This window comes from Gordionus sp. m RMFG-2023, chromosome 4, assembly GCF_954871325.1.
Source record: "Gordionus sp. m RMFG-2023 chromosome 4, tfGorSpeb1-WG-v2, whole genome shotgun sequence".
Classification (NCBI taxonomy): domain Eukaryota; kingdom Metazoa; phylum Nematomorpha; class Gordioida; order Chordodea; family Parachordodidae; genus Gordionus; species Gordionus sp. m RMFG-2023.
In genome coordinates, this window is record NC_088778.1 from 8,754,437 (window position 1) to 8,768,122 (window position 13,686).

General features: G+C 24.6%; 1 protein-coding gene and 1 long non-coding RNA gene across 3 annotated transcripts in view; one reads left to right on the forward strand and one right to left on the reverse strand.

The window, feature by feature from the left end:
* LOC135928098 (protein trachealess-like) overlaps nucleotides 1-13,686 on the reverse strand; it is a 50,685-nt gene that overhangs the window by 10,128 nt on the left and 26,871 nt on the right. The window contains exon 1 of one of the 2 annotated variants that reach the window (XM_065464445.1): nucleotides 3,364-3,486. The exons of the other annotated variant lie outside the window; for it this stretch is intronic. Coding sequence (XP_065320517.1) covers nucleotides 3,364-3,470 — 107 coding nt within the window. The 5' untranslated portion in view covers nucleotides 3,471-3,486. Of the gene's footprint in view, nucleotides 1-3,363; nucleotides 3,487-13,686 lie in introns of those variants that run through there. 2 annotated transcript variants of the gene reach the window in all.
* LOC135928099 (uncharacterized) lies at nucleotides 649-11,812 on the forward strand. Its single transcript, XR_010572240.1, has 4 exons — nucleotides 649-756; nucleotides 4,576-4,683; nucleotides 4,867-4,941; nucleotides 11,690-11,812. It is a non-coding gene; the product is annotated as an uncharacterized LOC135928099 (long non-coding RNA).

Below are 13,686 nucleotides of genomic sequence, written 5' to 3' on the forward strand. Positions count from 1 at the left end.
ACCCTTTCCTCCTCTCCCCCCCCCCCAAAAAAAAATAAATAAATAAAAATGTATAAACATGTTTAAAAAAATTAGTATAAGTATATATCATTTTTTTAAATAACGATGAGATATTTGCTAATGACAAATTACTCAAGCCCTGTCCGGCCTGGTAAAAATCTTTTGCCCGATCCTGCCGGCCGGTTTCAATTTTTTGCTAAGGTTGCCCAGTTCGATTTTCTAAATACAAGGCCTACCTGGTGGATATTTTATTAATGAATTAAAATTATACACGCTTTAAATTCATATTCATTTTTAGATGTTTCAAAAGAGTTTTCCATAACTAGAAAACTTTTGCTAAACGGTACTTTGGAGGAGGAAGGAGGGTCGCAAATATATTTACATATTTCATCTGAATTTAATTTAAAAATATATAAAATAGCTGTATAAAAATTTAAATATATTGCGAGAAAAAGCATTACAATGATAATTGCATCATAATATGACGACTTTTAGAGTGGATAGAAGATTAATTTACTTTACATGTCAAGTATAAATTTTATTTCGTTATTTAAATATTTCAAAATTATAATTATAACAAAATGAAATTGGTTCTAGTTGGAGGTTAAAATTTTAAATTTTGTTTCTAAATATTTTAAATAAAATTTTAGATGTTAAAAATTAAAATCGAAGAACTACAAATACGGGCTCAAGAATAAAATAAATTTCCAAGAACCCCCGGCAAATCTGGGCCTAATAGTAAAAGAAATTACCCGAGTAATTCTGTAAAATAAATTCGAATTATATATCAAATTAAACAGTTGGAAAATAGTATAATGGATTAATTAATTCTCATTTGCTTTTGATATTTTTAATCCCCCCCCCCTCCTCCTCATTTGAAATAATTTATACTATATTGGATTTTTTAGGTTCTGATGAAGGCTGAGATTAGTCTACCAAATATTTTTCCATCAATTGAAAGCAAACTAATAAGGTGTCCTACTTAGTATATAAATAAAAAGGCAATCACAACTTATAATTTTAAAAAAATTTATTTTATACAATATTCTTTTATGGTAGTTAGACAGTAATTCTTTAAACTACAAATATATATACTTTATTCGTGTTTAAATTTAGTATATATTTGAAGTGCGTTTTAAAAATTATTTTTTTATAAAATATTAAGATGATATGGATTATTAATATACTATTGCTCTACATCTTCGTCAGTGTATTGTTTCGCCAATACTACGTGGAAGGCTTATTTCGTAAATTTTTTGGATGAAAAAAACTTGAATTTGATAAAATTGATTTTTTAAGTGATAATTAATAAAACTCGACAATCTCACGTGTTACTAATGAAGTTCCTTCTTTTGATACAAATCTAAACTTAAATTTAGGGATATCCTCCTACAACTCTAAAAGGTTTATTTCTAGTTACAAAGCGCTCAACCTTGGGAAAGTCTATTTCTAAATGCTCATAAACCTCCAACTATTTCTATATTGCCCAAGCAATAAATAAAAGTTTTAATAGATTTATAAATATTTAATTTTGTTCAACTATAAATTATATTATTAAATTTATAATTAAATATTTTTTAAATAAAAGATTTCGGGGGTTATGAAAAAGGTGGTTTCAACCTTAAATTCCCCTCCCCCCATTTATCTATACCACTGCTTGCGACATAGAACAATAAATACATTAATAGCTAGTTTTAAGGCTAGAGATATAATTCAGATTTAACTAACAGATCTCTATTTTTTAATAACCTACGTCCGAATGGTGTTACAATGACTCAGGTGTTCCTGTTTCCTTCGATTTTACCAATTTTATCGACACAACCGAGAACCTCAAGATTAATAAATATTCCGATCTTTTATAACATATTCACACCTCCCTTATAATTCGTTAAGTACTTTGGTCCAAGTTTTAATGCTACTTTTTAAAATCAGATCGACGATTAAAAAATTCTGTCAAATGACAACCATACTTTATACATAAAACAAATTTAATTAGAAATATTTCAAAGTAAGAATACACAACATTTATTCTACATAGTAAGATATATATTCATAACCCGAGTTAGTAAAAACAATCTATTTCCTCCTATTTTTTAAAAATGAAAGAGGTTTATACTGGAGAGAAGCTAAAGAAAGTTGGTATATTATAAAATAAAGAATTTCCCTTAATAAATTTGAAATATATTAAGTTTAAAATGTGAATATAAAAATATTTTGAACACATTCCCTTTTTAAAATATATATATTTTGATATTCATTTTATATTCACCTGTTCGAAATATGATATCAAATTGTCTTTTGATTTAAAGAATTTATTTATCATTTTATTCTTTGAAATTTCTAAAAACCTTTTTAGTTGATTTATTAAAGCATTTATGTTATTATGACTTAAAGAAGAAAAAAATTATTTTAAAATTAATTAAAAAGAAGAAAACCGGGGATGGTATGAGACCGGGGTGGTTAAAATTTTGCCTTATAATTTAAAAAATTACCATCATACGATTAATCAGTGATATTTGGATTTAGTCAATTTATGCAACTAAAATACTACTTAAACTTTTATCATAGGTATCTTACATGAACTGCTGGAAATACTATTTAAATTATTAATTTTAATAAACTATCTAAATAAATGATTTGAATTTGGTAAAATTGCATTTATTTGCTGAAAACGTTTTCTTATATTATAAAAATCTCCGAAAATAAATTCCAGCAGTTTTATTATTTGAGGGTTAAGGCATCATGTTGTAGGATCTCTATTTTTACATTCACAGAGCTCTCCTAAGTTTATACCCTAAATTTAAGATGCGATAAATTTTATCATTAGTTCGGGCTTTGAAACCAAGTTAACTTCAACAAATGCCTCATTTTATATGGGATATGGCTAAAATTTAAGCAGGCTTTTCTCTTTATTATAAATAAATTATTTCCAAAAAAATATATATATCTTCTTAAACTATTGCCTATAAGTCAGAATAATAAAATAAGATTATGACTTATATATAACTATCTTTTGAAGTTAAATGGACCTCTATAACCCAGTTTCACTCTGGATATACCCTTATGTATATATTTTGCAATAATAAATTTTAATAATATTTTACATGATTGTAAGAAGAAATCATTTATATGATTAATATAATAATTTCTGTTTATAATCATCTATGATGATAATTTTTTTAAATGTTAAGTGGAACATTATTATCTTCCCATAGATAGCAGAAAAATATATGGCTCGAACTTTTTTGTCTCATTACACCTTGACAGTTTATTTCATTTAAATAAAACATAAACAACCAAGGTATTATGCATATTTGAAGAATTTATTAAATATTATAACTTATTTAATTGAAAGAAATATACCATGAAAATTGGTGAGGATTTTCAGAATTTATAGGGGAAATGGAATTATTAAATTCGGAATGATTTAAAACTTCAGTGTTAATTGGTATTCCATCGGTGTTGGCCATATAATACTGGCATACATTTTGATAGTTCATTCTTTTAATATATATCTCACCAAAAATAATTTTCTTTAAAAAAATAATAATTTACTAAAATATATTAATGTAAATTAAATGATTTTTAACCTTAATTTTTTTTCTTCCCTATTAGATACAAATTTTTATATCTTTTACAAAAAATTATTTTATTAAATTATTATTATTGGATGAATAGGGCTTCAAAATTTAATTATTTTTTTTAAAAAAAATATAATAACTAATTAAAATTATCAGAATTCTTCCTACAATTATAAAATCAATTAATGTGTATATTAAAAATTTTAATTTTTAAGTTCCTATTTTTTACATATATAAAAGAAACCCGAAATAATAAGATTTTTGTTAATTTTATATATAATACCCTTTAAAGTTTAAAGTTATAAAAATTATAAAATATAATATTTATACAATAATATATAATGTATATGATATTGTAACATAAGGGGTCCCCACCGTTTTTTTTTTTGAAAAAAAACTTGAAATCTTTAAAAATATAAATTAAATATAATTTGTGTCTAGTTAGAAATTTCTCTGTTGATATTTTTTTTTGTAAATATTAATTTTATCATTACCGTACATTATATATTAGATTTAGTATAGTAAATATAATATAATATAAATTATCTTTTGATAAATTATATTTTAATAAAATAGATAATATAAAATTGAAAATCAAATTTGTTTTTATTAACAAAAGCACATAATAATAAGTATAATAAAATCTCTAATAAGTCGTATTAGGATATATACACATACAAAAATACATTATTTTATTATTTTTGGAAAAATATTTAATATCCTATTTCTTTTTTTTTCTCTTTCTTAATTCAATTAAAATCATATTTTATTTTAGATTTTTCAAATATTTTAATATAATAATAAATCGAAGTCTATTTTTTTTTAAATTTTTTTTTTAATAAGCAACACCCTCCTTCCTAACTCCTAAGCAAAATATATATTGATAAATTTAAAAAAATATACACAATTAATATCAGATCTCGTTTTATAAATTTTGAATATAAATAGTATGTAGAATTTTTATTTTAATTATTTTTCTACGATGCTTCATAAGAGCATAAACCGATAAAAGAAGCGTGAAAACATTTAAAGCCCGAAACTACGTCAAAACCCTCAAGAACGTGAAATCACATCAAAGGCGTTAAACATTTCAAACATGCAGGTTATAGTAATTTAAAAATTAACATTCATAATCATAAGATAAACTCATATTTTTTTTAAAGTTTCTTGTCATAATAAACATATATACTATTCCAAAAATCATAAGTATAAGTATTATGCTTTAGCTGAATCTAACTCAACAAATAGTACACCTATAATTCTGTTTTATCTTATATTGTTTTAGGAAGGTCATTATGCAAAAATAATACTCATATAAGGTGATTTCCAGACAGAACGTTTTTCCAAATCGGTTTCTTGGGTAATGTTACCAGCAATTTTTTTTATATTTATTTCCAAACAAATGATAATAACTTGTCTAATTAATTTTTTTTTATATAATTCTTATACCTGATGAAAAAAATGTTTGAAAAATAAGTGAACATATTTTAAAAAACATATAAGAGTGGGGACGGCTCTTACTGAGATCTGAGGAAACTAAGCTAGTTGCCTCGGAACATGGTGATTTGAGTTATAAATCTGAAAAGTCGTGGTACTTTCTAATTTTTGACCTTTCGGCTGTAATAATAGGTTCTATGTTTGGGTTAGAGGAAAATTGGCAGCCAAATAAGGTGTTTATCTTTAAACAGAAATGTTTGTGAGCCCATCAGGTCTTTCCTATCGGACAGGGATAAGTGAGGTTTCAATTTCTTTTATAAATTCAGGTCTAGTGATCAAATGTTTTAAATTAGCATTTAAAAATTTTTTATCCTTAAGATTTTTTATCAATAGTTTTTTGGTCAAGTTTAATTACAAGCTTTTTCCTTATCACCGTTTATAGTGTTAAAACGCCCAATTTTTGAAAATGACTAACCCAATATTTTAGCCAAAAAATTTTACGCAAACCTTAATATTTTGTTAATAGATATGAAAACCTTTCTATCACCTATGAACAAAATCTCAAGGTCTGCGTAATATTTTTATGGCTAAAATATTTAGTTCACTATTTTTTTAAATTAAGCCATTTATCAACACTAGTTCATAGTTCAACTTTTTTAAAAAGAAATATTGTTTCATATTTCTCCTCGTGCAACCGTCTAAAATCAAATCAAAAACATGATAATTATAAAAGGCGAAAGAATAAAGATTTATATAAAATATCTTATTATTTTTTAAAAAAGTTTCTTTTTAACAACAATAGTACAATTGATTATATTTATGTGTACATATATAAGGAATGAATAAAAGGGGATATAGGATAAATTTAAACAAAATACATAATTATGTTTTATTAAATACAAGATACTTATAAATCGAGGAAAAAATTTCCTTATTTAAAAAAAATAATTATTTGTATATTTATAATGAATGACCATCAATTATTACACTTTTTTTAAATGTAAACATTTAATAATTTACGCCCTTTGTCTGTATTTCATATATTAGCAAGATAATAAATTGGGAATAGGGAAAAAAATCACTATAAATCTTAAAATAATGCTTATATAAGAATTTACTAATTATAATAGATACCTAAAACCTTTACTCATAGCCAGGATTGTGGTAAGAAGAGTTTTTAGTTAGCTGCCCCTCTATGAATTAATTGGAGATATGGCTTTAGGCTTACTTTTCCAGGTCCCAGCTTATATGTTTTTTAAAATAATTGTTGTTTTACACCTTAATCGTTTATTAAGATGTTTAGGCCGTGTCCTGAATCGTTTTATTTTCAAACAAAAATCTGAGCCGTCAATTTAGCCTTCTCAAAAAAGGCTATTTAGATTTCACATAACACATTTAAAACAGAATAGGGTTTCCTAGTTCAAAATCTGATTAGAGTTGTTTAAACAGAAATAAACTTCAAAAATAAGAAGAGGACACGGGCTTATGTCTAAAAAATTTCAATTATAGAATATTTCAGATCTCCTTGACTATGCCTATCCTCCAACTTATAATATAGACTAACCAAAAAAAATAAAATAACTTATAAGCGATTTCAACAGTGAATTTTTGAACCTATTAAATATTCGGGTTGTGTCAAATTATTGACGGGATAAAGTCAAACGAAGTAATATATTTAGTATCCTAACTTCTTTATCTTCTTCAGAATTTCCTTCTAATTTTATTTTATTCTTCTCTTTTTTCGTCTGTTTCTATCTATAACTTATAAAGATAATCAAATTCTTCTTTACCAAATCCTTCCATATTAAAAGCCTCCCTCTTTTTCAATCATGCTTTCATCAACAGCTTTGTTTTTTTTAGATGTGCCTAATCTCTTCTTCTTTCCTCGTATCCCAAACTAACTTTCCCTCATATAATCTTTAATGCCTGAAACTTCTATACTTTTATGAAATTTGCTATTTCGGCATTACCATTTCTGTTATTCCCGATTCCATACCTTCATGTTTTTTCTTAATTGCTAAAAATTATGATGCATATCTCACAATCCATAATAATTGTATCCATTATACCAAGATCACCAGATTTATATCCCTTCCTTCCATCTTTCTAGTTTTATGAACCATTTCCTAAATATTTTCAAACCTTTACAGAATTATCTTTTCACTCAGTCACCTGTAAACTTTCATCTATTTTTTCTATTATATTCTAAAGTTAATATAAAATAATCGAAGGTCGAACACACTCGTGTTGAATACAGAATTTCTATTCGAATCGAATTATATGTATTATTTAAATGAAATTTAATGATTTATCATTTCAATTGATGACTATAAATCTGACAGTGAGCCTTTTCTTGCTGTCAAAAAAATGGGATATCATATAAAGAATAAATAATAATAAAAACTCCTTGCCATAAAAATTAGGTATATACTGACCATTCGTAGTGAAGAAAATTGTATTTAAAAAATTATAAAAATTAATTAGTATGATACACAGATAGTATTTTAAAGATTTCCCAAAAAAAGTTCAACTCCAATATAATATAAATTTTAGGCTAATATATTTTGTGGATCACCAAATTATTTGAGGAATAATTTTAAATATTAAAAAAAAAAAGTTATGTAAAATTGTATAATTGTAAATTTTTACTATACTAATATTAATAAAAAGTTATAAAATTAAAATGCTAATAAAACTTTAAATTAAATTTCAAATTTTGTTTTATTTTATTTTACGATTTGTAATATATCTTAATTTGTTTAAAATTTTATCTTTTAATTTTAATAATTATCTTTGGTTGAAACTTCTATCGTTATGTTTAAGTCAACATATAATCATAATCGTTAAATAGAATATTGGGACAAGCACTTTTTAATAAGATTACGGCTATGAAGAACCGAATGATGATAACCTTATGAAAGTTTTATTCATCTGTATGTTCTTAAAAAAATTATAAGGGATATTTTTTTTAATAAATTTTTATCTAATATTTTAGTATCATGATAATTTAATTAAAAAAAACTTTTATTTAATTGTTTTATTTTTCAAAGCAATAAAATATTTATATAAAATGTATCTTGATATATTTATCAAAAAAATAAAGTTAAAACAATATTTCTAATAAATAGTAATTTATATAATTTGAAAAATCAGTTTTAATTGAAAATCGATTATCGCGAAAAAAATATATTATTATAAAACGATCTATCCCAATAATTCAAATTCAATATAAATAAATATAATATTTTATTTATTACTTAAACATGACAAGATAAAATTTAAAATATAAGTATCCCTTAGTTTTAGTCATGGTTTGAAAAAATATTCCAAATATATTTGAAGATTTTTTTTTGAAGAAGAGAAATTTTTGATTAAATTTTACCCATAAATGCCAATAAAATTTTTAAAAAATCTTTTATAAGTAAATTTGTAATTTACATGCATATGAAATCAAAGGTTTATTATAAAAAATTGTTCAAAAACTTTTTGATGATTTTTTTCAAACTCTGTTAGCATGCAATTTAAAATCCCATTTCTTAAAAATAACAAAATGACCTTCTAACCTAAAAACAATATTTTTCAGAAATTAATAAATTCTTCAATATTAAAAATAAATTCCTCATTATTAAATTTAAAAATAAATTTTTTTTCAAAAATTTGGAGATTCAAATCATAAAATAACTGTCCCATTATCTTTATTTAGCTCCTAATTTTTATATACTTAGTTTTGAATTTTGATCCTATTCTTTATATATTTAGTTATTGTTTATTAACAAATTTGATACAATAGAAATAATCAATGTTTATTTATAATATTTATATTTTAAAAAATAGTTTTTTTCGAATTGAGTCTTTGACCTAGTCGATTGAGTGCGTTTATCTCAATTCCATAATTTTGGGTTTGAATAAAGCAAGTAGAGATCTGCAAAAATAGGCGGCCCGAACCCGGCCCCGAGCCTAATATTTTTAATAAAATTTGGATTGGGTCGGGTCAAGCCTTAGAAATTTTCTAAAATATATCTAAATTTATCAATTTTATGAATATATTATGTAAAATAAAAATATATGATTTTATTTATAGAAAGTAGATGCCAAATAACACATATCGTTTATTTTGAGTAATTATAAAAATAAATTTCTATATTTAAATAAATTCGGGCCTGACCGGAAAAAATTTTTTTCGGGTTCGGGCCTGGGCCGGGCTTGAAAAATTAGGCCCGATGCAGTTCACTAAAAGCAAGTACCATGTTTTTTTCTGAAGTCAACTAGGTCTCTTCCTTGGGGTAGGTTTAGTTATATGAAAATTGGGTATTATCACATTTTATTTAAATTGGTTGTTTAACAAATTTGCTTTGTTGTTTAGTAAATTGCTGTATGTTAACTATGCGATATTTAACATTAACCTATAAATTTCGCTTATATAGGTTTGAATTCTAAATTAATACCATACCAGTTTTTAAGCCTAAGTAAAAAACAATTTACCTCGAAATTGTTACTTTATACATTCTCACTTAACCCTGCATTCACAGTTATACAAAAATTAATGTAAAATTAATATATTTATATCTTATATTTTGTATACTTGGCCGCGAATTCACGCCGACCATGAATGCAAGGTAACTTGGATATTTTTCTAAAAATATAAAATATCCTAGTATACTCTGTCTACTTCATTCTGGATTCACACCCTTAAATCATTTTGCCTATAATCCTTTATCAGTTTGTATAAAAGAATGGATAAAACGTTAACCTCGAAAAACACTGCATTCTGCCATTTAATCCTAAAATCATCCATCAGGTTGAACTTTATTCACTCTCGTTCATTGAATTATTACAAGCTGCAAATATATTGACTCCATAACTGAGATATTTCAGGATGTATTACCTAAACACCCCTTGTCCCTTGAGTCACTTCTATTGTCAAGTTAATATTTTAAGGATTTTATAGCAGTTTATTCCTCTTCACGTTTCAGAATTGTAGGTTATGTAATCTAATAATATAGCAACTATTATTGCTAATATGGAGAGTGTTATGCTTTGAATATCGATTAGTTTTTTAGCCTTATTATTTTGATAATGTATCTCTTCTAAACATGAGGGAGGAGTATTTATAATCAAACTTTAGCATTGTGAGTAAATTTGGCGATATATAAATTGGCGCTCTTGTCTTATAGTTTAGGCTTCTAATGAATTTTTAATTATGTCACTTTTTTATTGTAGTATCTCTATAGTGTAATCATGATTACATGCCAAGGATAAATCAAAAGGTATAAATTATTGACAAAAATTTGTGAATTCTATTCAAAATAGTTTAAAATTTTGATTAAGCATGCCGGAGTGAAATTACTGATAATTTTGATTAGAGTTAAATAATATAATATAATCAAATTCCTTAAGATGCATTAATAAAATTTTAAATGGAAAAAACAATAAAATAGCAATATCAATAATAAGATAATTAACTCTTCCGTTCTGAAAGATCTTACTTCTCCATATAATCAATAACAACAAACAATTAAAAAAAACTTAAAAATAATCAAGATCTGAAATAATTTAAATGATTATATGCCTCTCATTACAAGAAAACTCACCATCTTTAGAGCAGAGTAATTCAGTTCTCTTTTCTTTCAATTTAATTTGACATTGGTTATTATTTCTCAACAAACTTTTGGAAATCTTGTTTAAACAGGAACAACTTTAAATTTAATAATTTTTAATGGTTATAAAATAGTGTATAAAAAAGTTTTTAAACGAAAAATAGATCAATTCTATATATTTTTTTCATTGACCATTTTTGCCGTTATTGGTGCTCATTGATTTGTTTTGGATATTTATAATGATTCATACAATCATTTATGCATATACAATATTTATAGCTTTATAGAGTCCACAAATTTATTTAAATATAGAAAATAATTAACTTTTTAATATAAGTTTTACATTTTAGCACTGAACATAATCCAGTTTTTGATCATTTTACAAAAAAAAAAATGGCGCCTTGTTTCTATGTTTTGGCAAAATTTTTTAAATATATCAATTTTAATTCAAAATTTATACATCATGACCTGGGTACAATATTTTTAAATAGATATTTGGCCCGGCCCGAGTTCCATTATGAAAAGGGAGGGTTCTGACAGGGTACGGGTGTGGCCTATCTTTGCAGATCTCTAGTATTCTTAAACATTTAATGATTTATTTTAAAAAAATAGTGTATTTTCTCATTCCTAATTAATATTGAAGAATGTATATATTTGAAGAAAGAAACTATATAACTTTTAAAAAGAGTTTGATTAAAGTTTTGGTCTTTCTTTATCAATCCCACTTAAGCAATCTAAATGTTGTAGATAATATCGAATATGTTATACATTATTATTTTCGTTCCTACTTTGCAATTGACTATCCCTGCCTTCATAGTTAGGGCGAATTCGCGGGGGAGTATACAAAATATGATTGCATTCATTTTTGTATACTTAGCCTAGAATTTCCTCTAACTGTTAATTCAGGATAAGGTGTAAAAAATGCTAAAAATAATAATCTGGCTACGGTATCTTTCTAAGGTGTTGTTGATGAGATAAATTAGTAATATATATAATAGTCACTCTTTGAGGGATCTTTTTAATCTGAGAACATATTAATTTAACAAATTTTTTTTTTTTATTAATAATGTATAGGGGAGACCAAGGCTAGTCGGCGCAAGGGACTTGACGGTTCAAAAGATTTTATTTTAAAACCAGTAACGATTAGAAATTGAAATTTAGTTCTAAAATAGAATTCTATAATATCCATATTTGGGGATGAAAATAATTTATTATATTTAGCTAATTAAATTATCTGTCATGTTTTTGACGTCAAAATTACAATATTATCACTTAAAATTATTAAGTTGTATTCAAATTAAAAGTTTAAATATGACAAAATGGACATTATACGAAAGTTAAACATTTATTTTAATTTTTGGGAAAGTTTCAGATTGATATATAATGCTTAAATATATGTTAAGATCAGATTAGTAGTAACCACCACTGAGGTTAATAGAATCGTGGCTATCAGTGTTGTCAAAATAGCGTGCTACTTTTTTCAGTAGCGGTAGCTATAGCGCGCTACTTTTTAAAAAAAATAGCGATAGCGGTAGCTCGCTACTTTTAATTTTACATAATAAATACATCTAAAAATTATTAAAATATATTTTTTATAAAACTAAAAATTATAATCCTTTTATTTAATTTAATTTTGAAATTTAAATTTATATTTAAAAATATACATTATTGATATATATAGATATAAACAGTTGTTAAATAGCAATCTGTATTTAATTTATATTTCGCGCATTCATTAAATTATATATTTTTGAAATTCCGTTATTGGTATGTCCTTGCTTTTATCTTATTTTATATTTCATTTTACATTTTATATTAAGCATTATAAATCTTGTTATGTGTGAGATTGTTGAAGATATTGAAATTTCTTTGGAAAATGAGCAAAATATAGATGATCCTTTCCCAAAATTCAAGAAATACTTTAACCTTGAAGAAAAAATTAATACTGGATATCGGTTTCGGTGCAAGATGTGCCGCAAAATTATCTCTTCAAATCATACGAGCCTCTTTAATTTGAGAAAACATTTAAAGGTAATATATTAAACAAATTTAATATCAATGTGTAGGCTAATCTTTAATTTTTTAAATAAATTAAAATCAAAAACTAATCATTTTTTTATATATTCATAAATTTTACATAAATTATTTAAAACATTTTAAATAGTTATTTCAATCATTTTTATGTACTTATCTCCTACATAATTTTTATTCTCAGTATTTTATAATTTTAGACTGTGCACACTTAAATTATAAAGAGATTGAAAAATATCTCAAAAGTTTTGGGGTAATGGAAGAAGATAAACCCACTTCCAAATCAAATTTAATACAAACACAATTAACCAATTTGGATTCATCAACACCTGATGTATCCCAAAAATTGGCTGACAAAGTCATTATGAACTTTATAATAGATACAGTTCAACCATTATCCTTGGTGGATAATGATTCTTTTATAAAGATGATAAACACTTTTTCTCCACGGACCAATATATTTTGCCGGCAAACAATTGATGGCAATTTTGGAGAGCTTTAAGGAAATGAAAGAATCTTCGATATTAAATCTATCAGATGTCTCTACGTCTGTACAACGGCAGATTGCTGGACTCACAATAGAAGGTAAAAATGTTTATTTTCTGATTTATGTCATATTTTTAGAGCTTATTTAGGAGTAACTGAACATTGGATTGATGCTAAAAATCTTAAACCAAAATCTGTAGCGTTAGCTCTAAAGAGAATAATTGGCTGTCAGACTTATGACATTCTAGCCAATATTATTGCAGAATTCCATAGGTCTTACAAAATTCAAAACAAGGTTTGTAAGATGATTACGGATAATGGGTCTAATTTCAATTTATTATAATTTTTTTATAATATGATATAAATAATATAGAATATTTGGGGAAGATAATAATAATAACAATACTAGTAATATTCCTGACAAAAATATTGAAGATGGAGAACAAGAAGAGGATGATGAAATGGAGTTTGAGATAATTGATGTTCATGACATCCTTGGTTTTAAATTATTTTATATTTAATTTTTCACCAATATAAAACAAAATTTATAATAT